Source organism: Metopolophium dirhodum, chromosome 3 (assembly GCF_019925205.1).
Source record: "Metopolophium dirhodum isolate CAU chromosome 3, ASM1992520v1, whole genome shotgun sequence".
Taxonomy (NCBI): Eukaryota; Metazoa; Arthropoda; class Insecta; order Hemiptera; family Aphididae; genus Metopolophium; species Metopolophium dirhodum.
Window position 1 is genome coordinate 10,312,572 of NC_083562.1, and position 25,323 is coordinate 10,337,894.

Consider the following 25,323-nt stretch of genomic DNA (forward strand, 5'->3'; position numbering starts at 1 on the left):
ATCGCAAACCGAGATTTTAGTCCATTGAAATAAGAAAATAAATTTAACAGAAAGTTTTCAATTTTATATAGGCATTTTAGACGATACTGAGGTATCTAAGACAATTTAAAAGTAAAAAATTACCAGTAGTCAACATATATAAAATAGATTTTATTATTTTGTTGTAATTAAAAAAAAAATAAATTCCGTAGGAACTTTGAATTTTCCAAGTACCTACCTAAGATAATATTTTAAAAATATTTTGAGTCTTTTTGAGCTATTTATAAACATCTGACATTTTCTGAAAAAAAGTCGCATACAATAAGTTCCTCCTAAGTTGTTGTAAAAGCAATTTAAAAATATTAAAGATAGATAGGTGAGATTTTTTTTTATAAACATTTGAAGTTCAAATATTGACAAAAATACTCAGTATCACGAAAAATTTACAAATTATTTTGTAGTTAAAAATATATAAAACGTTGAATTTTTATATCTAAGGACTAAATACTTCAAAAAAGATTTCTCATAAGTAGTTTATATTTTAACCAAAAAATCTAAAGAAAATATATAAATAGTTTTTTTTTATATACACTAAGTTTAAATTTAGATAAAATAAGATATTTAATCAAAGAATAATGATGTTAAATATTTTTAATTAAAAAATACTATTGGTTGGAACTTGAACTTTTACGTACCTATATTATGCATCTTATATTAGGTATATGAAATATAATTATAAAAATATTTTACATTATAAATTACCTAATTAAGATTAATATAATAAATGAAATATTTTTGGCCAAAAGTAAATCAACCTACCATTATAGGTACCTACTAATAGTAAAATAAGTTATTTTTATAGCAATATCAAAAAATACATCATGGAAATATGAAATATACTTGATATTGACATCCGTTACAATATTTACAATGACCCACTCGACATATTATATACTGTAAAGCAGAGCGGTACTCATTTGCCCACTTTTTTTTCAAAAAAAATCAAAATTATTGTAAGTTAGGTTGTGTATCATTATAAGTTTCGATTTGTGTAGTCACTTTTCGATTTTTTCAGTAGTTATAGAAAACATTGCGGTAACTACAGGTCTTGACAGTTACGTTTCTCTCAATGGTAGAATAAATACTTACATAATATTATTGAAGATATAAGTCATTGGATATGTATCATGTGTAATATAATTAAAAAAGATATTCGCAGGGAACATTATTTTAGAATCAGATTGCAGTGATAAAGCTATTTTGTTTTAACAATACTAAATTTATTTTGTAGTATAAAAACGATTAAAATTTTTCATGGATTTTTAAAAATGTATAACATGATTAAACGATTATTTTCTGGTATAAATAATATCAAGATAATTGGCATAAATAATTTGATGATTATTTAATGGTTATAATAAAATAAACATCTATTTGGATTACCTATACTTAATTAATATAAATCTTGTTCATTGTAAAATAAAAAGAAATCGCACTGAGTATTTTAAATTGTATTATGTAGAATAATTGGAATTACAAATTCTTAGTAATAATTTATATAATATATAATAATTAATGTAATTAATATATTGTCTGTTTTTGTTGTTTTTTTAATCCAACGTAATAAGTATTATAATTTATAAATATTTTTATGGTTATTGAGTTAAACTATTTATTAACATGTTCACACCATGATTATAAATTTATTGTATTCAGAATAACACTAATTCGCTTATTTTTTGTATCTTCATTAGTCTTCTTTTTCAGGTTTCTCAGCTGGTGTTTTGACCATACATAAAAAAAAAAAAAATACAAATTTCTTTAAAATAAAATTAAATGCATTGCTATGTATAAACAAATAATACGATTCAGAAAGAATAGCCCGTACATATTGTCTTATCTGAATAAAGTAAATCAGATATTTTATAATACCTACTCAATAAGTAAATAACTTTGAAAACCAATGGTGAGTACATTTTATATTTTGTTATTTACTAAATTTTACTCTTACGTTTCATTCACAGGTACTTTATATTGTAATATACCTAATATGTATACATATTTTATATCGTTTGATAAAATATAATTTTCTTTCATAATATTAAATGCCAATTGTTCGTTAAAATTGTATTAGCAATCATAGTTTTATTATTAAAACTTAATTTTTCAAGTAATATACTATATAAATATACATAAACATAACAATTCAATATTTATTTATGCTTTTCAGGTATTTAATTTGCATATATTCGCGAGCTTATGATGCTTTACATTGTTATAATATTATAAATTATTCTCGTTTAATACCTTTGGTTTTTTTACTCGATCTCCAAAGCGATGACGCTTTTCCAAATATGCTACCGAATGTATTTCCTACAATATTTTTCGAGGCTTTCAATATAGCAACTGGTTTATTTGCTATTTTTGTAAAAGATCCAATTAATGGAACATAATTTTCATCCTCTGAAATATTGTTAAATATACTTAATATGATTCGGACTAAGAATTTTGAATTTACATTTTTAGTGAAAATATTATATTTAAATGAAAAGTTAATTTTATCAATGTCTGAAATATCTTATTATAATTTAGTATTTTAACAATATGGGTGATAAATTAAAAACAATGATGTGTTATGTGTTTTTATGAATATTATATTCCTCTCGGATCATTTAAAAATTTTAAAAGTAATGAAGATTACGTCAAAACCAATTACTTTCCCCGAAGCCCATGTAAAAAAATTATAATGACGGCAATTTGAATGAAAACTTTTATACAATTATATGTTATATTATAATGTAAATGTAAGTGTAGATACTCACGTTCTGATTTAGCTAATTCATCAGCATACGTTTTTTGGACACTAGATAATATGTTTCCTACAGGTTCTTGGAGAGTATTGATACTTGTTTGGGCAAAGGCCTTTGCAGGTAGAACTACATTATTTTTAATGACATTTGGAACGAATGAATTTTTATCTAGTTTACAAAACATAATAATATTAGGTACAATAATAATATAATATAAGTACCTACGTAGTTTATTTTCTCAAGGCATTACAATTAAACATTTTTAATTGCATGTCTTATAAAATTAATTATACATTTACGCTATTGACATATTTGTATTGTATAGAATTACGAGAATAAGCCAAAATGTAAAGTTAAGCAGTATAAAAACAAATATTAGATATTTAACGTTCACTCTTGGTTTTTACCGTCCACGTTTTTTTGTTTTTCTTCTTCAGCTTTTAGCGTAGATTCGAAGTCCTTTGAAAATTTACCCAAGTGTTCTCCTGCAACACTTGATATCTCTTTTACTATTTTTAAAGGCCTGCTATCTTTGGCTTTATCAATTGTTTTTAAAAAAGTTGGTCTTTGTTCTTTTCCGTCTTGGTCGTTTGACTCCGTGTCTTTAAAAATATTAATATGTATCACACAATTACTCGTATGACTTGATAATTTAACACAATACAATAGAAAATAGTAGTATACAATTGTATTTAAATGATTCATTGCAGAATACTACCATTGAGTATATATTATTACACTCAATGATACTACTTTAAGCATAACACTTGATAACTTAAAATAAAAAAAGCGGGTAAGTGGATGTCGCTCTGCTGTACAGTAAGTTACAAGTGGGTCATTGTATAATGGATTGTATTAAACTTGAATTCAATGATATTATATCATTGTATAATAAAAACGATTCTGAGCGGAAATGGTTTGTCAGTGTGGATATTTTACATTCCCATTATTTATTATATCATGTAGTTGAATTAATATTATAATATTATTATTTTTTATTCGTTTCTACGGTGATAAATAAAGCGTTAGAAATTAAAATCCCATTTTTAGCAGTTTTTCGTAATTTTTCGGTGGTCTTTCCCGTGGCATTAAATAACTATGGATAAAATCGAAAAATAACCTTTTTAAAGTACCATCTTGATCCAATTTGCTAAAAGATAAGGTACTATATGTTGAAATCGAAGCACTCCTTTTTGTAAAAATTTTGTATACAGGATATAGAAGAAAAAAAACACCATTCTCCGCTCAGAATCTAAAAAAGTTATTTAAACTGCCATAATACTTTCAATGTCTACTTTGGTAATTCAAAATCATCTCTAATTTGAATATTTTACATTTTTAACCATTTAATATTTCAGTTCCCAATGGTAGTTTACAGTAAATTGAAAGTTCGTAATGTTTTTTCAAAAAAAGAATAGTAGCCTACAGTACATGTACTTGGAAAAATGAAATTTATTAAAACCGTAGTTATTAGTAATTACTAATTTCCAATACCTTAGACGCATCCGACATATTTCTTTCTATAGTTTTCAATGAATATAAAATATAAAATGTGTATAAAATTAACTGTAAATTATGATAAAATGTAAACAGCTATTACAGTAATTGCTGGCATAAAAAAATTGAGTTTATATTTATATTTCCTATTATCCTTAATCAAAGTCACATAGAAGATCTTATAATTTTTCTGTGGAGCGTAAAGGAATTACTAAACTAATAACTAATAAATATTATAAATTCTACAGGAGTCGATTTTCACTTATTTTTAGTTTCATTAAACCACAGGTAGTTCTTTAAATCGTTACTCTCTCAGAGACTCGTATTATAGAGTGAACCGAAACGAGTGAGTGCGGACAAACCTTTTAGAAATGAAGCTAGCATGACATAGTCTATGATATAAATAATTATAAAAAAATACACAAAACATAAAATACAGTTTACCTAGTCCACTATAACTGAGTATTTTTTGGACCTTTTCGCAGAGCAATATTGCGACCCAGTATAAGATTACACGTCATTTACAGGATATATCACGGCCGCATTTACGAAATGGAGAAATTAAATTTTCCTGCGTTGTTTCGCATCAATTCAGTAACATCGCAAACAAATATTGACTTTTGCTGCTATAGAAAATATTTAATCCAATCGTCCTACATCAAACATATGAACAAATGTCGATCGCACATATCACATATTCATCGGGAAACTGCACAGCCTTTGAAATGTGAATTACGCACTTATATGGAATATGGATGTATACCCTGGACATAATATAGTACGATGATAATTGATAGGTTATAGGACCTATATTGGACGAGAGTACTAAGGACATTTTCCGCGAAACCATATTACTTGGTATTCCTATTAACGGACAATTAGTCGGATTTCACTAGTTGTAATAATAGTTTGGCCTGTGGTTTTACAATGTTGATTAATACACTCAATTGTCTGTTGAATATAAATATTTTGAAACTATTAGTAATGTTATTACCTAGGTACAACAATTTCAAACGTAATTTAATTCCATTTTGCTATTTCAAAATGTTTGTTTTAAAAAAAACTTCTAAAAAACTTCATAAAATAATAAAATAATAATTTATGTATGCTATTTAAAATTTCAATACTGAATAATAACTCACCACCTGTACTAGGAGAATTTTCAGAGACAGCTGCATCTGCCAACTGTAAAAACTAGATACAAACATTACATTTTTTTATATTTGGTTATAAATTAATCTAATAAGTAAAAAGTAAATACTAAATAATACTTACGAGTAGTACAGGAATTGCAAAACAGAATAACTTGAAGACTTGTGCCATTATAATTCTAAAAAATAAATATATAATTTATTCACAATTATTTCAGATTTTCGATTGAATTCGCTACTAAAATAAATATATTTTCTTATTATATTTAACGTTGGACACAAATTGTTTTATTAATCCAACTTACAAGACACTATCAAAATTAATTATTACTGTTATGGAATAATAGTAAACCATCGATTATTAATACTTAATAATTACTACAACTGGTAGACAATAAGATTATAATTTTATTTTAAATATATATTTATACACGTATATACTTTGGTAATAATCAGCAAAGTTACTCTACATAATATTATATTGACGAATGGACTCAAAAAGTGTACGTCATATACATTTATATCAATACTATTAAACTCTGAGCAGAGTTTATAATGATTAGGGCTTTAGATTAAGACTTAAGCTACAGTGACTTATTAATGTGAACTTTATATACGGAAAAAGAAATCAATATTTAAGTGTCAAGTCCTAAAACCCTAATTGACAAGCATCATAGTTGGACTTTCGGTTGAAGTTTCATTAACGCGTATAGAATATCATATATAACTGTAGTAGAGAGAATGTCGCCACAAATAGTAATCAGGCTGAATAAAATGTTTGACGGTTTCGGGTTCACCACAAACGACAATCGATCCTTCAGTACTACGTCCTTTATTTGGAACCGCATCTGAAATTGAATATCTCTGCAGAATTTGTACTACCTACACGAAAATGGTTTGTTAACAGTTAATCAATATAAGTTCAATATGTTTTTTGCGTTCGAATCACTGGGCATTAAACTTTTCCAGCTTTTTTTAACCAAACATTTTATTTATTTTTATTTTTTTAAACATATTTTATTGGAATATATACAATCTGTAATGGTAGGTATTTACAATATATATATATTTTGTGCATATATATGTGTACAAGACGTGGAGACGTGATAAGAGAAGTCACCCAGCAGTAACACTACTGAAACATAATTAATATTTTCATAAACAAAAATAAGTATTCAAATCGTATTAATCCTAATTCTTCGTTTTCGAATATAGTTAGATGCAATATAGTTACACGAAACACAGGAAGAACACTTTTAAAATGTTGAATATGCCATAAAATATCCGAAAAAGCAAATAAACAAATAAAATGTACCTATTATAAAATATGTTGACTTAGCTATTTATATTAATTCGATATCATTACGATGTAAAAATGTAAGAGACATAATATTATAATTTATTTTTAACTGTATTTATTATTAATATTATGTGTTATTCATTTTAATATACTATAACTGCAGGTTTAGTAATTATTATATTTACATAATGTACAAACAAATAATAATAATAGTAGGTACACAACCAAATAACAAGATATGTTTGATTCTCAGATTTAAAAAAAAAGTGTTGCTTAGGTATATTAAACTAAATTTGAACACAATTATTACAACTTCTAAAACATTATGAATGATTTCACTATTTAAAAATAACAACATACGTACCTATACGTTAACAAACTCGTTAAGTTACTTAAGCACACACGATATGCATTTTTAAATATACGAATGACATCGACTTATATATCAAAGCATAATATTTTGAATGATGACTTATATTCATATTTTGCATGCATGATGTACTTAGTTGAATAATTATTTCAAAACATTTGTACAAGTTATTACGGTATTGTTACAATGGTAAATATCTTTCCAAGTGTTTTTATTAGAAAGAACAATTATTATATTTGATGAAAACATATTATTTTATTGTTCTAGTATAGAATAGATGAATAAATACATAAAATCGTCTACGCACATAAACCATTATTGAAACATATGTTTAAAACAATAGTTTATAATAGTTTTGTTTGAAATCACCTATAATACGACCGTACATTTTTCTTACTCGTTATATTTTGGTTGCAGTTATTATAATTCAGTGTTTGACTAAAACTAGCAATATAAATATTTTAAAATATGGGGCAATTTTAAAAGAAACTAAGTTTGCAAGTTTAAATATAATTCCTCAAGTTCCTAAATGAATGAAGTCATGATTAAGTAAAAGTGACTGTATTCCTCGCACATTTCAAGCACTGGAAATAATTTTTATTATAATAATCATAATATTGTGTATTAAAATATAAAATGAGATCATAAAAAATTTAATACTACAATAATATTATAAAATTTTTGACACAACAAATTATAAATTATTGTGATAATAAAATAAACTTTATATAACTCTTAATTATCTTTGAATACTTACACACCGGAAGAAATATATATATTCATCCTAATGCACCGATTTTGATGATATTTTTTTTTGTGTGGGTCCTTGAATGGTTTGGGTTAGCAATTTAACCTGGTTGGCCCAACCCGGGGAAGTGCTAAAACAGGGATTTTGAAATTTACGTTGGAAATTGTTGTTGGTAAATGGTTGCTATAAGAGAAATAATTAGTAGAAATTAGTGTTTATTTATTATTGGTTGCCGTTGGTGATTTGGGCAAAATAGATCAGGTACAAGCATACACCAAATCGAATTTTTGCACATGGCCTACCAAGGTGGCTGAGTTGCATTTATAGCCACTCATCGGTATGCTTGATATGCTGTCGCACATTGTCCGCGATCTGACATAGTCGGATTGCAAACCATTAAGACGACGTGGTGGGTTATCAGGAAGTGTAAGAGAGGACAGGTTTGAAATAAATGGATTTGAATGGTTGAATATGTTTTTTGTGAAATGGCTTATAATAGTTGGAGGCTAGCAAATTAATTTTGGTTGGGATTTTTTGATGAGGCGGAGGAAAATTGACTGGAATGATTGGAATATTTTAATATTTGATGTTTTGGCCGTACCCCATAGCTAAATTCCTGAGGTCATCGATGGGTGAATAAGTTGCTTGTAGATTAAAAATTTGATATTGAGTGGAAAATTTTATTTGAGGAGGTGTCTAAGTTTGTGGAGTTTAATGTTGAGAAATGTTCTCTTAATTTTTTATGAGTGGATCATGTAAAATGTTTGTCCATAAGTGAACTCCAAGATATCGAGTTACTTTTTTTGAGGGAATCATATCTTTATTAAAAGTCATGGGGGGGGGGAAATACCGGGACGTAGGGAGAAAGTTGTGTGTGCTGATTTGTTAGGATTTATTTTAATTCTCCACAGGTTGAACTAGTTTTAAAGTTCATTAAGTTATGTTTAAGTCCGTCAGAGGCTATCTGGTTAGGTTTGTTGAAATAATGGCTGTATCATCAGCGAATGTAGCAAGAGGTGGTGTTTTCAAAGTGTGGACTATCGGATGTAAAAATGTTAAAAAGCGTTAGAGCTAAAATACTACTACCCTGAGAATACTACCCATACAATTTTTTATTTGTTTTTATAATATTGATCATTATATCAATCATGAACTGCTACGCATAAGTCGATTTTGTAAGCCCATGATCTTTATAATGAAATTAGAGCTATTGTTAAAAAAATGCCAAATATTCCCAGTGATATATTAATTTCGTTACAAATAATATCATAGGAATATAAAATTGACTTATTCGGGTGGTACATTTATTGGTGGACGTTTTGAGTAGTAAAAAAAAATAAGTTAAAATTATTCAATAAAATATCAACGAGTTGTGTTTTTTATTGCATATTGGATTAACATTAATTATATATTAATCAGTGGTTTTTGAAAACATTGCTATCATTCATTTAAAATTTAACCAATTTAAACATTTACTTTTCTTCATATAATAAATAAAAAACTTTGCAAAATGGCTATTTTCAAATTGTTCGTTTTCGATTTACTTTTGTTAAAATATTCTTAATTGTTGTTTGTTAAAATCGACAGAGTATTTTTTTTATTTAATATGAGCCTCAACCATTCATGTTGCCTCTTTTATATAATAACTATTATTCAATTTTACATTTATATAGAATAGCTTTGTAAGCGTCATGGACAAAATACAATACAATACACACGCATTTGTATCCAATCATAATAACTAATTTATTATCTGTATAATCAATGGAAACCATTTAAATAAACAAAAAAATATTCGATTTTCGTAAGCCAAAACTAAACTCATGTATAAGCGACCTATATGGGTTGAAAACTAAGCTACGAATCCTTCCTAAGTCTCAAGAAATCTATTGATATAACTTTTATTGAAAACAGTCCAGTAGTTTTTAAGTCTATTGTGAACATAGAAAGAAATATTTTTATGTACTATATTATAATTATTTTATTTACTTTACCAATGACAACCAATAGACAAATGTAAATAAACAAATAAATATTCAATTTCCGTTTTCCGAAACATAATCCTAGCGATAGCCCATCTTTAAAATGCGAATTTTTAAAAACCTTTTCTTAATGCTCTCTTACATTTTGGATAATTTCAAGTCCAGCCATCATAGTTTTGGCTATACGTCGATTAGTCCGTCAGGAGATTTTATTTTATGTATACAGAAATATTTAGTATTTTAGATAGGCATTTAATAATTTATATAATATAAATATCTACCACATTTTAACATTTTAATAACCAGATAAATAAATAAATATTGTATACCTACTTAAATGATAAATATTATAAATATATTGTTTCATCAGATTTTAACATTTTAATATAAGAAGGCACAGATAGTATAAATGCAAATTTATCAAAACCGAACTCATAGACAAAGTAAAAATCCGTTTTGACTGAATAACTTGACATAAAATATAAAATACGTTAATAAACATGAAAAAAACTTTATTTCCATCGATAATGTTTAGTCTAGTTTCAAAAATAAATATTATTTTGTAGTTATATTATATCTAATTATTTTATCAGTAGATACTTTATAGTAATCTTTTAAAAAATATATAAGTATTTATGTTTTGTTGTAGGTACTTTTTAGACGTCACTTATAGTTATTTGTGGTTATTTGATTTATTACTCAAATAATAAAATATGTACATATTATATACGTATGAGATAAATACAGTTGTTTTTCCTTTACAATCCTTGTTCAAACATTGGTTTTGAATTAAAGTCATATAAATCTTTAATTCATCGTCAAAACCATTTTTATAATTTATCATAAGGAAACAGTGTATGAAAGAAAAATCAATAAGAACAAAACTCTATCCTTAAATTGGTACTTTTAGCTTAAATCATATTGGTGGGATTGATATCAATTTATCTGATTATAAAGTATAATATAAATAAACACTATTTTTTCTTATTAGGAATAAGTCTCGGAAGCGTGGCCATTGGCTGACATTTTACACTATTTTTTTTTTTGAATATTTATACCAACACTCTTTTCAAATGTATATTATGATAAAGTTAATTTATTCACAATACGTACTAACTTGAGATACTGGAGAGTGGAGATATAGCGTTAAGTTTTCTGTAATTGTACGTAATAGTTTTCCACATTTTATTTTATTTTTGTCAACATTGGTTCCTATTTTAAATAATCGATAAATAAGATCAATTTATTCCCAATTATATTCTATATACATATACCTACTTTAGTCATATTTATTGTATATAGCTTATGTCTTGTCACTACAATTCAACCACTTTTAACTATTTTACATAAATAATTTTTAAAATATAGGCCATAAGCTGTATTATGATGATCTGACATATTCAAATTGCTTCCTGATATACCTTGAATACCTTCTACCTTGTATATCTTAAATAATTACTCACAATAATATGGGATTACGGTTTGTTTGTGCGGGGAGGGGGGATTACGGTTGCTTCTGAGTAGCAATATTGTTTCTTTTAAATAGTTGTGCTTGTACATACACGTTTTTTACACTCGATACAATATATCGTGTAAAAGACCAATGTAAATAAATTGCATTACGTATCAATTAAGTACCTATACCACAATCGTCTAGTCGACGGTTACAGGATTCTGAACGGTTGATAATGCTTTGTCATTGGACAAAAATCAAAATGGAATCCTGCACAGTTGGAAACTCGAATAAGATCGATTTTTAAACGGACAGAATACACGTTTTTCCACAGCGGCTATACATATCGCACGCTCTTTGATTGGTTAAAGTACCTATTCCATTCGACGTACCTCCTTAGTAGATATATATGCATGTTCGTAACCAAAAAACAAACTTAAATCTAAAATCTTACTGAACCGCAACCGCCCATTCGATTATTTCCGTGCTGCGAGTCACGACCAGCAATTCGATTCACATACTGTACCTGTCACGTAGGATGTTAGCTCAACCTACAGATACTGCTCGATTATACATATAATCGAGCTAATTTCATTTTTTAGATAGATATATACGTATTATGCAAGAATCTTGATATAATATGTAATGTATACATTTGTAGTAAATAATGTATTACGATAGAAGAAAACGGATTTCGTTTCATCTAGAAAATAGAATTATGCACTTTACACGTAGATACTACAATTCTGTTTTTTTTTTTATGAACCAATAGACTAATATAAAAGGTGTAAGCGTCAAGCGAACCATGCATGTGGAACTGACTCGGGAGTGTCGACATGGTCTTTGCCTAAACAAATTTGCTCATTCTATATAATATCAAACGGTGATAACGGTGCAGGATTTCTTCTCATATTAAATATTGTAGACTTGAACTGATCACAACCAGGCACATTTAATTGTGTGTTTACCTGAGCACTCTCAAACGTATCATACTCATACATAAACAAAATATTTGACTTTGTACAGCAAAAATCATAACTTCAATAAAAATATAGGTAAGTACGTTGAGTTGAACAATATTTGTGACCATCGTGATATAATTTTGTCTCTACGAACATGTTATTGTATTTTGTAAATTAAAAATATTAACGAATTAAAATGTCTCGAGTGAAAAAAGTAAAAAGTAACTACATAATTAATTATCAACCTGCAGCTGCAGCGGTCGCGATTTATGAACCGCAATGGTGTATATACTATTATAGGTACTTTCAATCGGTTCAATCGTCGATTAAACCAAGCACCACCCGTAAAGTACCCTGCACAGTCTATACGTTATTCGAAACAACAGCTAACAGGTATTATAATATGCACACATCATTAGAATAATCGGCACTTGAAACGGTGTCGGGGGCGAGTAGTGTTGTCGCAGTCGGTGTACGCGGCCCAGGCCCCCGATGGCCCGATAACAATATTACACTAATGATGAACCGTAAGGAAAACCATGTATTATAATTCCGTGATTTCCAGTTTGTGTTTCGTTTTGTTATTCATGAACCGTACGCACACGGCAACCCGTATAATATAAGAAAATTAAATTTCCTCCCTGCGGGAACGATATGCCCTTGTAATAATAACAATAATAATAATAATAATAACAACCGTAGGAAAAATATAACGGGGAAAAAAACAACTTCTAGTTCGTGTTCTCGTTTTATTGCTTCGTTATTATTTAGACCGTTTTTATTCTGTTCATTTTTTTTTTTCAGCCACTTAACATTCCAATTTTGCACTGCTCCTGCGCCCCTCCGCGTATTCACCACCACTACCACCGCCACTATATAGCTCTACCATCACCAGCCGACACACTATATGGACACACACGCAGTCGAATTCATTACGAATTCCATATCGGTTTACGTTCACATACCAAAAACGAAAAAAAAAAAACAAAATACACATTTATATATAACATATATACTGCACACAGACACACATATACATGCGGACATTCTTGTCCGACGATATTCGCCAAAAATGTATATGGGCCCCACGTATTCAAATCATGTACGTTCGATAGACGGGAGTGCTTTGGGCCAAATACATCGACGGTCCGACCGACGACGAGTTTTCATTTTCTGGCAATATCTATCTGACAACAACTCAATATAGGTATTAAAACGATTTAATGTAATAAAAATATAAAACCATATTCCTAACAATATTAGTAAGTTTATAAAATTGTTATTGGTTAAACAAAATATATGATTGTCTCGATTGGATTATAGGTAAGTATTATGCCATTTATTAAGTGACGGATCATTTAGTTTAAATAAATCATTAAATTGATTTTATTAAAACATCATATTGTTTTGAAATTATTACAAGTTGTCATTAATATTTCATATTATGTTGAAAATCCAAATGAATTGCGGTAATTTGGATTTAGTTTAAATAGTTTTCTTGTTTAAAATATTCTATTTCATTATTTTAAGGACGAATAACTTTAAATTATATTTGTACTCGTTTTAATGAAAATTAATTGCAATGGTTCCATCGAAAAAAACCCATTACATTTACTATCCGACTTCATAGACGAAGTCGTATCAGTTTTCCAATAAGTTTATAGTGGTGTAAAATTGTTTTCTTAGTGCTGGACAGTTATTCTAGAGTGGCAGGCTACAGTGCATATGTTAAATAAGCACACTACATCTATAGATAGATATGTTTATAGGAAACGGAATAAGTTTTCGTAAAAGATATAAATGTCTCTTAACTTAGATATTGCTGGATCCAAAAGGTTATTTTCGTTCACATTCCTTTTTTAATCGTTATAGTGTTTAAATTATTTGTACCTACCACTAAAAAAAATAACCTTACTTTTATAGAATGTTGTATTAATATATATTTTTATTTTTATTTATATTTTGTTATATTAGCGGATGGATGAAAGAAAAGAAAAAATATGAATACTATGTACTTGTATATAATAGTTACAAGAAACATATAATAAGTTATTGTCTCAAAATAAACTCAAAATGTTGTGTGTATACACGTCACATATACTTATACACACACCCATGCGCCTGCGTTAAGAGTCATTAAGCAATAAGCAATAGTTGAGCGTTGACATAATGTCGTAAAACAATTATAACTTCCAACGTATACAAATAAAATAAAAAACATACACAATAATCAATTAAGGTGTATACACACTGTTTTGTTTTAAAGTAATCGAATCACATGATCTCTGCCGATGAATCCCTTTCTGTCTTCTATTTTTTCTTCTGTCTTATCATACCTACCTAACCTACCTAAGCCTTACAAAATTGTCTTTATAGCCAACTAATACTTACTGACTTATATTATAAATATTATTATTTATCATAAAAATGTTTTCTTAGTTTTAAATTCTAATAATGATTATTTTTATGCACATAGCTATTCCTCATCTTAATATGTGTGCCTATTATAATGTTGAAATAATTATTAAAACAACATGAATTACTTTTAGCTGTAAAATAGGCTAGGCATAGTGAATAAAATTACCTACCTTATATTTATGTAATATACCTAACAGTATTTGATCCATTAACAATTTTCAAATTGGTTTTCATGAAAATGATTATTCAATATCTACTACCTAATAGCTACTACCTAGTACCTATATGCACTTGATGTCTTGATATCTTGTTTTTCTTCATATTTATAGTTTTTAATGAAATAAAACATATATAAATTACCGAGTAAATTATTGCAGCATGTAAAATGAGTCACTTGAACTGTCAAATCAACATCAAACGATGACATTAATAACATAATACGTTTTCTTCTGTGTCATTCAATAACATTGTAAGTGATAATCTGATGTACTAATATAAAAAACGTGTAAGGCGTACACACGAAAATCTCACATTACTAATGACCTAAAATTTATAATTATGTACATTTTTAGCAACAATTAAATTTTGCCCAAATTTAAATTGAAAAATAGACATTAATTTATTAATTAAATGTAGTTTTTAAAATTAACAAATGGCCTATATGATATAATAGACTTAATTAAAGTAGATAGGTATTAGGTACAGCATAAAGTAACAAATCAGTCAGTATAATATAATATAATTTTTGGGTCTAATGAAGAACTTATATAGTCATTATTATAATTATTTTATATTCTTACAATAATGTGGAACACAGCTGAAATTTGATTATAAACAGATGATATTCAAGTCTCATTTTCGCTAACTGTATTAGGTAGGTAATTGAATGTTTTAAGTTGTCAAAACAATATTTCAATATAATCACATTAACCTACTATTTACTAAATATATACTATCCTAATACTTAGGATTAAAGATTAATTAGTATTAAATTCCTACACATGTATATTGTTGTTTACAATTATTACGTAGTTTTTGGCTTATTTAGCTTAAGAACAAAGGGAATGCTTTTAATATTTTCTACAATTGTTTTAATGAATTTAAACAAGTATGATTTTATAGAAGTAAAATATAAAAAATAACATTTTGTTAAATTTTATGTTATTGCAAAGCATAAAATATTTTATTTAGTGCAGATGGGTTATTTAGGGTAATTTAAAATTCTAATATTGTATATAGACAAAAAATTATCAATGTCCTATAATTAAGTCTCTTTTTAAAACACAATTTTTTAGTATTAAGTGTGGTCAACTTATTATTAAATTATCTCTACTCAAAATGGTTTGCAATAATTCATGGTCATTAAATTTTAAATTACAACACACCCACCCAAGTGGCCTGCCCAAAACAGTCATCTACTTCTCGTGTAAAGTTCTCTCTATCCGAAATATTTTGTCGTCTTGCCAATCGGCTAGCCTGTTCAAACAATATATAATGATATGATTCGGATTTCTCCAGATAAGTAATGAGTTCTCTGGCCTGGTTATACAAGTAACCGCTGTAACGTGAACCAACGAGCCAGCACGGTCATGATTATATCTTAAAAGGTTTTAATAATTTTAGATGTTTTTGTTTTAAACTTTTAACAGTGAAAATTGTTACATCATTATTTATTTTTAAATTTTTAATATTTTACAATGTACAATTCATGCTTTGCGCGTTATAAATTTTTATAATATAATAATTGAATATATATATATATTGTACATAATAGTTAACTAACTTAATAAACTAATTATTATATTTATAAAAGGATTTTGTTATGTTGGTTTAACTGGAAGTATGAAATAATAATTTAACTTCTGCATTCAACATTGAATAATATTATATTATGTATTATTAGAATTTGTAACTGATTATTAGATTCAGTGGTTTATTATTTTTATGTAATATTGTACTATCCATCGATTTCTTCTGTGAATAATATTGTCATTTGCTCATGTGTCAATTGCGAGTATTTTTGAAATTTAAATATGTAATAGTGATTTGCATAAAATATCTGAAACATATTTAAAGTCAAGGTTAGTTTGATATATTATATAACAATAATACAAGTATATTATTACCTATTGTTAGTAGCCATTAATGTATCTTTAAATCTTTATGAAAAATGTTGATATATTATGTGCATACTGCATATGTTTACAGAAAGTTTTAACAACATACATAGGAATGGAAAATTTCCTGGAAAAAAATAAACTTCTGTTTTTCAATTCTTTTTTAAAAATGTTAATACCTATACTTAATTCAAAATTTGAACAAGTAAATTCTCAGTTATTGAAATATTTATACCAAGGATAATAGTCCCAAAGAATATTATGTGGGTGATGAATAACTATCTTGTGATATAGAAGGACTTTTAATTCATAACGAAATTATTAAAACATACACAATTATATAGTTATGACTTATAATGACGTATTTTATAGTTAATATTAACAATGCATATTATTCATATAATTGTTGAGCTGTCATAGTTTATTATTAAAAGCTAAATAAAAAAATAAAATAGTATAATCATAGTGATCCGAAAAATACATAAAACAATATACGTGACTGTATAATATGATAACAAAAATAATTACCGAAAATAAATTGTCATTTATTACGTTGCCGGGAATTTCAGGGAGTGCAAACCCTAAACGTACATAATATAAGCAAATAATATTGAATAAAAATATTTCAAGGTGTAACCGTTCAAAGTTTGGTAAATAAACACTGTAAACACTGATGGTTATCATTTTTTTTTCCAATCGTATTTTAACGTGTATTTTTATACCATTTTCGTTTTTTCCCGACCAAACATGTACCTATCTTTAAAAACGATAAAGATAAGTTTTTTCTTTTAAGTTTACACATGCCCAAATATTGCTTTTAATAACAGACATCGGACACCCTCTCTTAAACCCACACTTATAAAAACATGGAAGGAAAAAATTGTATTTTATTGAATAAATAATATTATTAATAAGAAAATCAACTAAATAAATATTAATATTGTATTTCAAAATAATATTGTTATTGTTACACGGCGCTGAAGATAGGCTATTTAGCTACACCCCGGGGTCGTGTGTCAATATTCATTCCATATTTTATATTATTATGTTATAATATTATATGCACGGTATCTTTTTAACGTATATACCATTAATAAAATGATAATAAAACGGTAACTACACTTTGAAGTTCAAAATACAATTTTATGTTTTATTATATTATATTTTACGTAAAAAATGTATCAAGATAGATATATAATAGACTTCGCAGGTGCCGGCGACCGCGATAATGACATTATTATTTGACGTATGAGATATGTTCACTGCTAAGTGAGAGATGCGCACATTATAGTAATATATACCTATTTTAAAAATATTATATTAGTGTTTAACTAACGGGGGGCAAATTAATTTAATTTGAATATTATGAGAGCTCGTGTCGGGATTAAAAAAACTCGACGCCGGTATAATTCTGCTGCTGCTGCAGGGACGTGGTTGACTTTGAGACAAAAAAAAAAATAATAAAATCGGGAGAACGTACTACAATATCATGACTCTATCTTATTATATAATATTATTATCTGCATATATAATATTAACAATATAACACGCGTATCAGGGTCGTCGTCGTCGTCGTCGTCGTAGTATGCCGTAGTTGCAGGTACACAATATAACATAACATAATATAATATAATAATACTCTATTAATTATACACCAAAGAAGTAGACGCGATGTCGCCGTGCATAATAAATATCATATATATCATATTATTATTATATATATTATTTCAAACGTAGGTATAAGCATTGAACGGGCAAGGAGGACGGTCGTGTACAAAATATATACCTACATTGCCTATATATATATAATGCGCACAACAGCGTATAATATAATTACGTGACGACACGCGTACACGTACGCATATAAGTGCTAGTACGGCGACTTAGGTGTGATATATCGCGTCCATCTATCCATCTACTGTTATACATAGTACGATGTACCAACACGTACATAATGTATTAAATGACAGACCGTGTCGAATGATATGTTTTCGGACTGTATTGCTCCTAAATCGCCGTCATCGTATCTTAGTAAATTCCACTACAACAGCGCAACTGTTTGATTATTGACTTATAAATACATGCCTACTATAATAATTGTTATAAATACATACTATAATATTATTATTATAATATATTATGAAACATGACACTACGTGCAGGATCATCTGATTGTAAACGATCGTCAATGAGTAAAACTACGAAAATTTTAAACTCATGATTATCCTGAAAAATAATAACACATTACGAAGATTAATTTATTACGTTTTTCATTGGTATAACGTTGATAATATTTTTGAATGACAGCGTACCTATATACTGCACGTACGCATAAGTGCTATAGTACGACGACTTAAGTGTGGTATATTGATATATCGTGCACGCGTCCATCTATAATCCATCTACTATTATACATAGTATACCCACGATGTACCAACAGTCAACCTCAACACGTACATAATAATATATTAAATGACAGACCGTGTCGAACGATATGTTTTCGGACTGTATTGGTCCTAAATCACCGTCGTCTCTTAGTAAATTCCACTACAGCACAACTGTTTGATTATTGACTTATAAATACATGCCTACTATAATAATTGTTATAATATATTATGGGACACGACGTGCAGGATCTGATTGTAAACGATCGCCGATGAGTAAAACTACAAAAATGTTTAACTCTTGATTATCTTAAAAAATAATAACACATTATGAAAATTATACACATTATGATATTTATTACGTGTTTCATTGGTATAACGTTGATAATATTTTTGAATGACAGCGTACCTATATACACGTACGCATAAGTGCTATAGTACGACGACTTAAGTGTACGCGTCCATCTATAATCCATCTACTATTATACATAGTATACCTACGATGTACCAACAGTCAACCTAAACACGTACATAATAATATATTAAATGACAGACCGTGTGTCGAACGATATGTTTTCGGACTGTATTGGTCCTAAATCACCGTCGTCTCTTAGTAAATTCCACTACAGCGCAACTGTTTGATTATTGACTTATAAATACATGCCTACTATAATAATTGTTATAAATACATACTATAATATTATTATTATAATATATTATGAAACATGACACTACGTGCAGGATCTGATTGTAAACGATCGTCGATGAGTAAAACTACGAAAATTTTAAACTCATGATTATCCTGAAAAATAATAACAAATTACGAAGATTAATTTATCACGTTTTTCATTGGTATAACGTTGATAATATTTTTGAATGACAGCGTACCTATATACACGTACGCATAAGTGCTATAGTACGACGACTTAAGTGTGGTATATTGATATATCGTGCACGCGTCCATCTATAATCCATCTACTATTATACATAGTATACCCACGATGTACCAACAGTCAACCTCAACACGTACATAATAATATATTAAATGACAGACCGTGTCGAACGATATGTTTTCGGACTGTATTGCTCCTAAATCGCCGTCGTCTCTTGGTAAATTCCACTACAGCGCAACTGTTTGATTATTGTTATAAATGCGTACTATAATAATATTATTATATTATATTATGAAACACGACGTGGATCTGATTGTAAACGACCGTTGATGAGTACGAAACTACGAAAATCTTTTTTCTACATAATATATTATCGCCGTCAACCGTAAAATTTAAAAAGTGTATAATACTACGATAACGCTTGATCCGTCGAACTTGATTGTGCATTAATCGTGGGGATTTGTTTTGTTGATGAGCCAACACTCATGATTATCTTGAAAAATTATAACACATTATGAAAATTAATTTATTACGTTTTTCATTGATATAACATTGATAATATTTTTGAATGACAACGTACCTATACATTTTTAATTTCGTGTTCCTAAGAAGAATATTTTTCTTGGAATTTACTATAAAAATCAAATAAAAAATCAGTATTTAATGCAAGTTATAATTATATAACTGTTTACATGCATAAATTATCACTCAGTTAATATGCTTGCCAGGTGGATCAATATCTATCATAATATTAGGCGTCATCGATTTTGTGATTCAGCCGATTGGAAATGCTGTTTCTAATGAAATTCCTTCGATTATTTTTGGTAGTAACGTCAAATTGTAAATTAACTTTCATTCGGCTTAAAATAGCTTCCAAACTGAATGCTATTGACAATTTCTGTGAATGGAGTAAAACAAATTTTTTCATGGCTTACAGTGTACGCAGATCGCCCAATAAGTTTTTAAGTGAAAGGGAGTTGTTATATTCAACGAATAATATGTTATTACAAAAATTCGTTTCAATAAAATATACTATAAATAATGATTTATTAGATTTCTCGAAATATGATATAAGAACTACATGACTATGGGAATGAGTTTTTTTTCTCTATCGTTTAGCAAAAATAAAATAACTATAAAATATAACATAGCTTATTCTAGATTGAATGTTATTGAAACGTTTCAGTCAAACCGCATAAACCCCAAGAATACATGGCCAATCGATGGGGAAAATGATAGTCGTTCCAGAACGCGATTTAACGAAAAATCGTTTTTCAACGGAACTGATCTTGTTAAAGCTCAGAAAATATTTTCAAAAACGTTCTTTGCGGCGCCGAAGACACGCACGGGCATAATATAATTATTATACGGGATATACGGTGAGTTTATTTATGATTTTTTTCTCTCTCGGACCATTTGTAGTTTTTCTCACATTTAAACTAAACTAAAAAAAAAAAAAACAACATCAACAAACCGGTACTCAACGGTGTTGTGAATAATGTGTGCCGTCTTTTCCGCACATTGGCGGGATAAATCGTCCACCGTTTATTCTCACGTGAAAATAAAACGGCCGACGGATGGCCCGATAACAAGACGTTTACAACACCGGACGTTTCCACCCCTCCACGGCCATCGTCGACATAAGTCGATCACGTTCGGTGCAAAAATACACGACTGCTGCAATAGTTTCTTTTCTATTTTTATTTTTTTTTTTTCACGAAACGGACGATGTTTTGACTTACAATGTCTGTTTTCACTGACAATAAATGCACATAGACATAAATGTAGTTATTTGTTGTATACGCCTATAATATAATATATTACTCGTGACTATGAAAAATCATCAGTACATGTGATGAGCTTCAGTGCTTATATAATAATTTGAAATATATATATATTAAATATAGACATAAAATACGTAATTTATACATATATATCATGCTAAACGATAATTATCGATGTATCGTTTTAAATTATAAAAATAATATTTCATTAAATATTTGATACTGTCAGTTGAATAGATGATACGACCGAGTGAAATTCAAATTTTGCGTAAGTGTCAATAACTGTATAATACCAGGATATACCTATACCCATTATATTATATTATAATATGCTATCTAGTACCTATGGTCAAAGTTGGTCAAGTTAATGAAAATAATTAACTGTGGCAAGTTAAGTTAATTAAATTAAATTGCCTTCAGTTAAGTTGAGTTACCAAAAAAAAAAAAAATTTGACTAGATAAGTTTAAAGTTAAAATATAAAAATTAAATTAACTTAACTCAGTTAAAAAAAATGTTAATTTTTTTTCAAGTTACAATACTTTTAAGTCATAAACTGCCCTTGTATCTTGTTACACACAAAAATTTACCAAGACTTTTAACATTGTGTAAAAAATTTAGTAATATAATTCGAAAATTAATTACCAAAATAGAAAAAATGTCAACGAATCAGTATGTCTAGTTGATTACGCATGACACGAAAAGAAAATTAACTTAACTGCACGACAATTATAATTAACTGTAAAAAGTTGATTTACAACAATAAAAATTTTAACTGAATAAGTTAATAAGTTAAAAACATAAATAATTAACTGGTTAAGTTAAATTTAACTTTTTAACAAGTTAATGCCCACTTTTGCCTATGACGTATACAAAATTTTATTTTTTAGTATTGTTAATTGTATTTGTTTTTAATATATATTTTAGGTATCTATTATCTGTTTTGTTGTATAACTTATTACTTATTGTTGACTTTTATTTTAGTTGCAACTGCCTTTATTCGTTGTAACTTGAATTGCATTCTTGTATTCAAGAGTTAAGCTCTTGTAAATTAAAAATAGTAAATAAATAACAGCTAAAGGTTAAAAAATATCATAATTTATTACTACATCATTTAAAACTAGAAAAACGACTAGGTACGAGGTGCCTAACTACCCATACAAAGATGTAATACCTGATATTTGATAACCTACTTTTTTTTCTTAATTCTTTTAAAATACAAAATGTATTGCATTATACATTATTATTACTTTTCAAACACTTTATTCAAAGTAGGTAGGTTTAATATAATATGAAAAAGTTTTGTTGATGTATTTAGAATGTCTTCAAAAGGTATTTCTTGGAAATATTCAAACTAAATTAAGGTACTCTGTTTACCTTTAATAACCAGAGTATAAAAAAATATATATAGTATTATATTTATTGTATACCACTATAATTTATTATTTTCAATGTTTCGACGTGTTTTCAATCGGTCAGAAGTAATATTTTCAACATTATTTATAAATACCAGAATTATATATTTTTTAAGTATATGGGCAGGTATGTTTTCATTTTCGTAAATCTTGATAAAATGATAAGTGCTTATACATTTCTACTTAGAATGGGAATAAAAAATAACTAAATATATTTATAACTTTAAAATGTTTTGAAAGACACAAAAGGAATACAAAAAATAATAAATAAAATATCGAGATGACAAACATATTTTATTATGTATAGGTAATGCTAATAAACCTCATATTTGTTGATAAATTTTTAAATATTTTTAAAAGTAAAATTAATAATAAAACTATACAGCGATATTATTAAACAATAAATTATTTTAATACATAATAATTATGTATTATAAACTCTTGGATAACAAAATTAGGTAAATTGTTTGTATATTACTCACATGAAAACTAAAATTTGATGTTGCATCAATTTGATACGTGTAATTTGTAACTTATAATCTAATTTTCTGGACTTTTAGACATGGTTTATCTGTTCAAACAATTTTGATTAAAAAACTATATTTGACGTATACTCTTACAGTAATTCGCTCACCGTGTTAACGCCCTCAAATTAATTTGGTTTATTGGATAGTCTCTCGGTCTGATTATTTGATGAAATTAATTTGTGCGTACCAGCATAATGAATAGTGATATATTATTATTTATATTAAACATTTTAATTCATTTATTGTATCATAAATATTTTGATTAATCAGTATATTATGCGAAGATGGTATTCAGATATCGAAAGACATAATATTATAATATGACACATTTCAGTTTAATGATTTAAATAATAAATATTTACCAGTTATTACATAGAGATTTATAGACAGAAATATTTAAAAGTATAAAAATAAATTACTACTATACATAGTAGTAAATATTAATTTCTAAAATGGTACATTATTATTGTCTTTAAGTAAACATATTATTAGCTCAAGCGTGATGAATGTACAGCTTAGTATTTTTTTTCCAAGGGCTTCTTCTTTATTTTAAACCTCACAATATATCACTTTAAACTCAAAAATAAAGTGTTTAATAAATTTAAATTGACCTCCTGATGTGAAAGACATCAAACTCGACTTTTCTCGACCTCGTTGCTAAGCGTATGCCACATAAAAACGTGACGAACATTTGGCAACTGCTTGGAGTAATATTATTTTAAGTATATCAGAAAAAAAATTAAATCTGGTATATATTGAAACCGCAAAAAATAAATAATACATTAAATATGAAGATTATACAAATTAAAAGATATTAAATGCAACGTAAATGACCTCGTAGAATATTTTCACCGTATAAATAAAAAAAAATAATGATAAATTTATTGTATTCAGCATATTCAGAATTTATTGAAATCATTTAAATCGTATTAAAATAAAATTAAACTAATTTAATATCGATGATATTTTAACAGTATTTTTCACAAAATATATTCAGAAAGATAGATTTATTATGGTATTCAAATTTAATTTCCATTCATACTTTTAAAATGCAAAATGTATTTTATGATATTTTTAATTCGCATTAAATTATATGCCGAATGGTGGATACTATCGAAATACGGTTAATATTATATTATGATACCGTTATTGCCATCGGCTTATCCATATTATCTAAATATTTTATCATCACATTTGTGGCGTTTTCGTTACATTTTTTTCTTCGGTTTCGCAATAATAATTGTTACGCGTTATTGCTGCAATGTTTAATTTTCTAGCTATAAAAAGGCTTTTACTTATTTTTAAGTCTAGACACGATTTATCTAGATGTGCATACCTAGTTAAATTATTATTATTATTATTATTATTATTATTATTATTATTGTTGTTATTTTGTCGTGATAAAAGTTTTGAACGTGTAGTGTGTACACATGGCGTGGCATCGTTCCGGAACAATCAGCTCAAGCAACTTTCCGTATAAACATATCTCTATACGCTATAATACTAGTATGCATCCATCGTTTGTAAAATATACA

The 25,323-nt window shown here is 27.4% G+C and overlaps 1 protein-coding gene across 1 annotated transcript in view; it reads right to left on the reverse strand.

Moving 5' to 3' along the window:
- The window catches only part of LOC132940140 (uncharacterized), a 64,541-nt gene that overhangs the window by 17,506 nt on the left and 21,712 nt on the right, over positions 1-25,323 (reverse strand). The window contains 1 exon segment of the mRNA XM_061007578.1: positions 4,665-4,730. Coding sequence (XP_060863561.1) covers positions 4,665-4,730 — 66 coding nt within the window.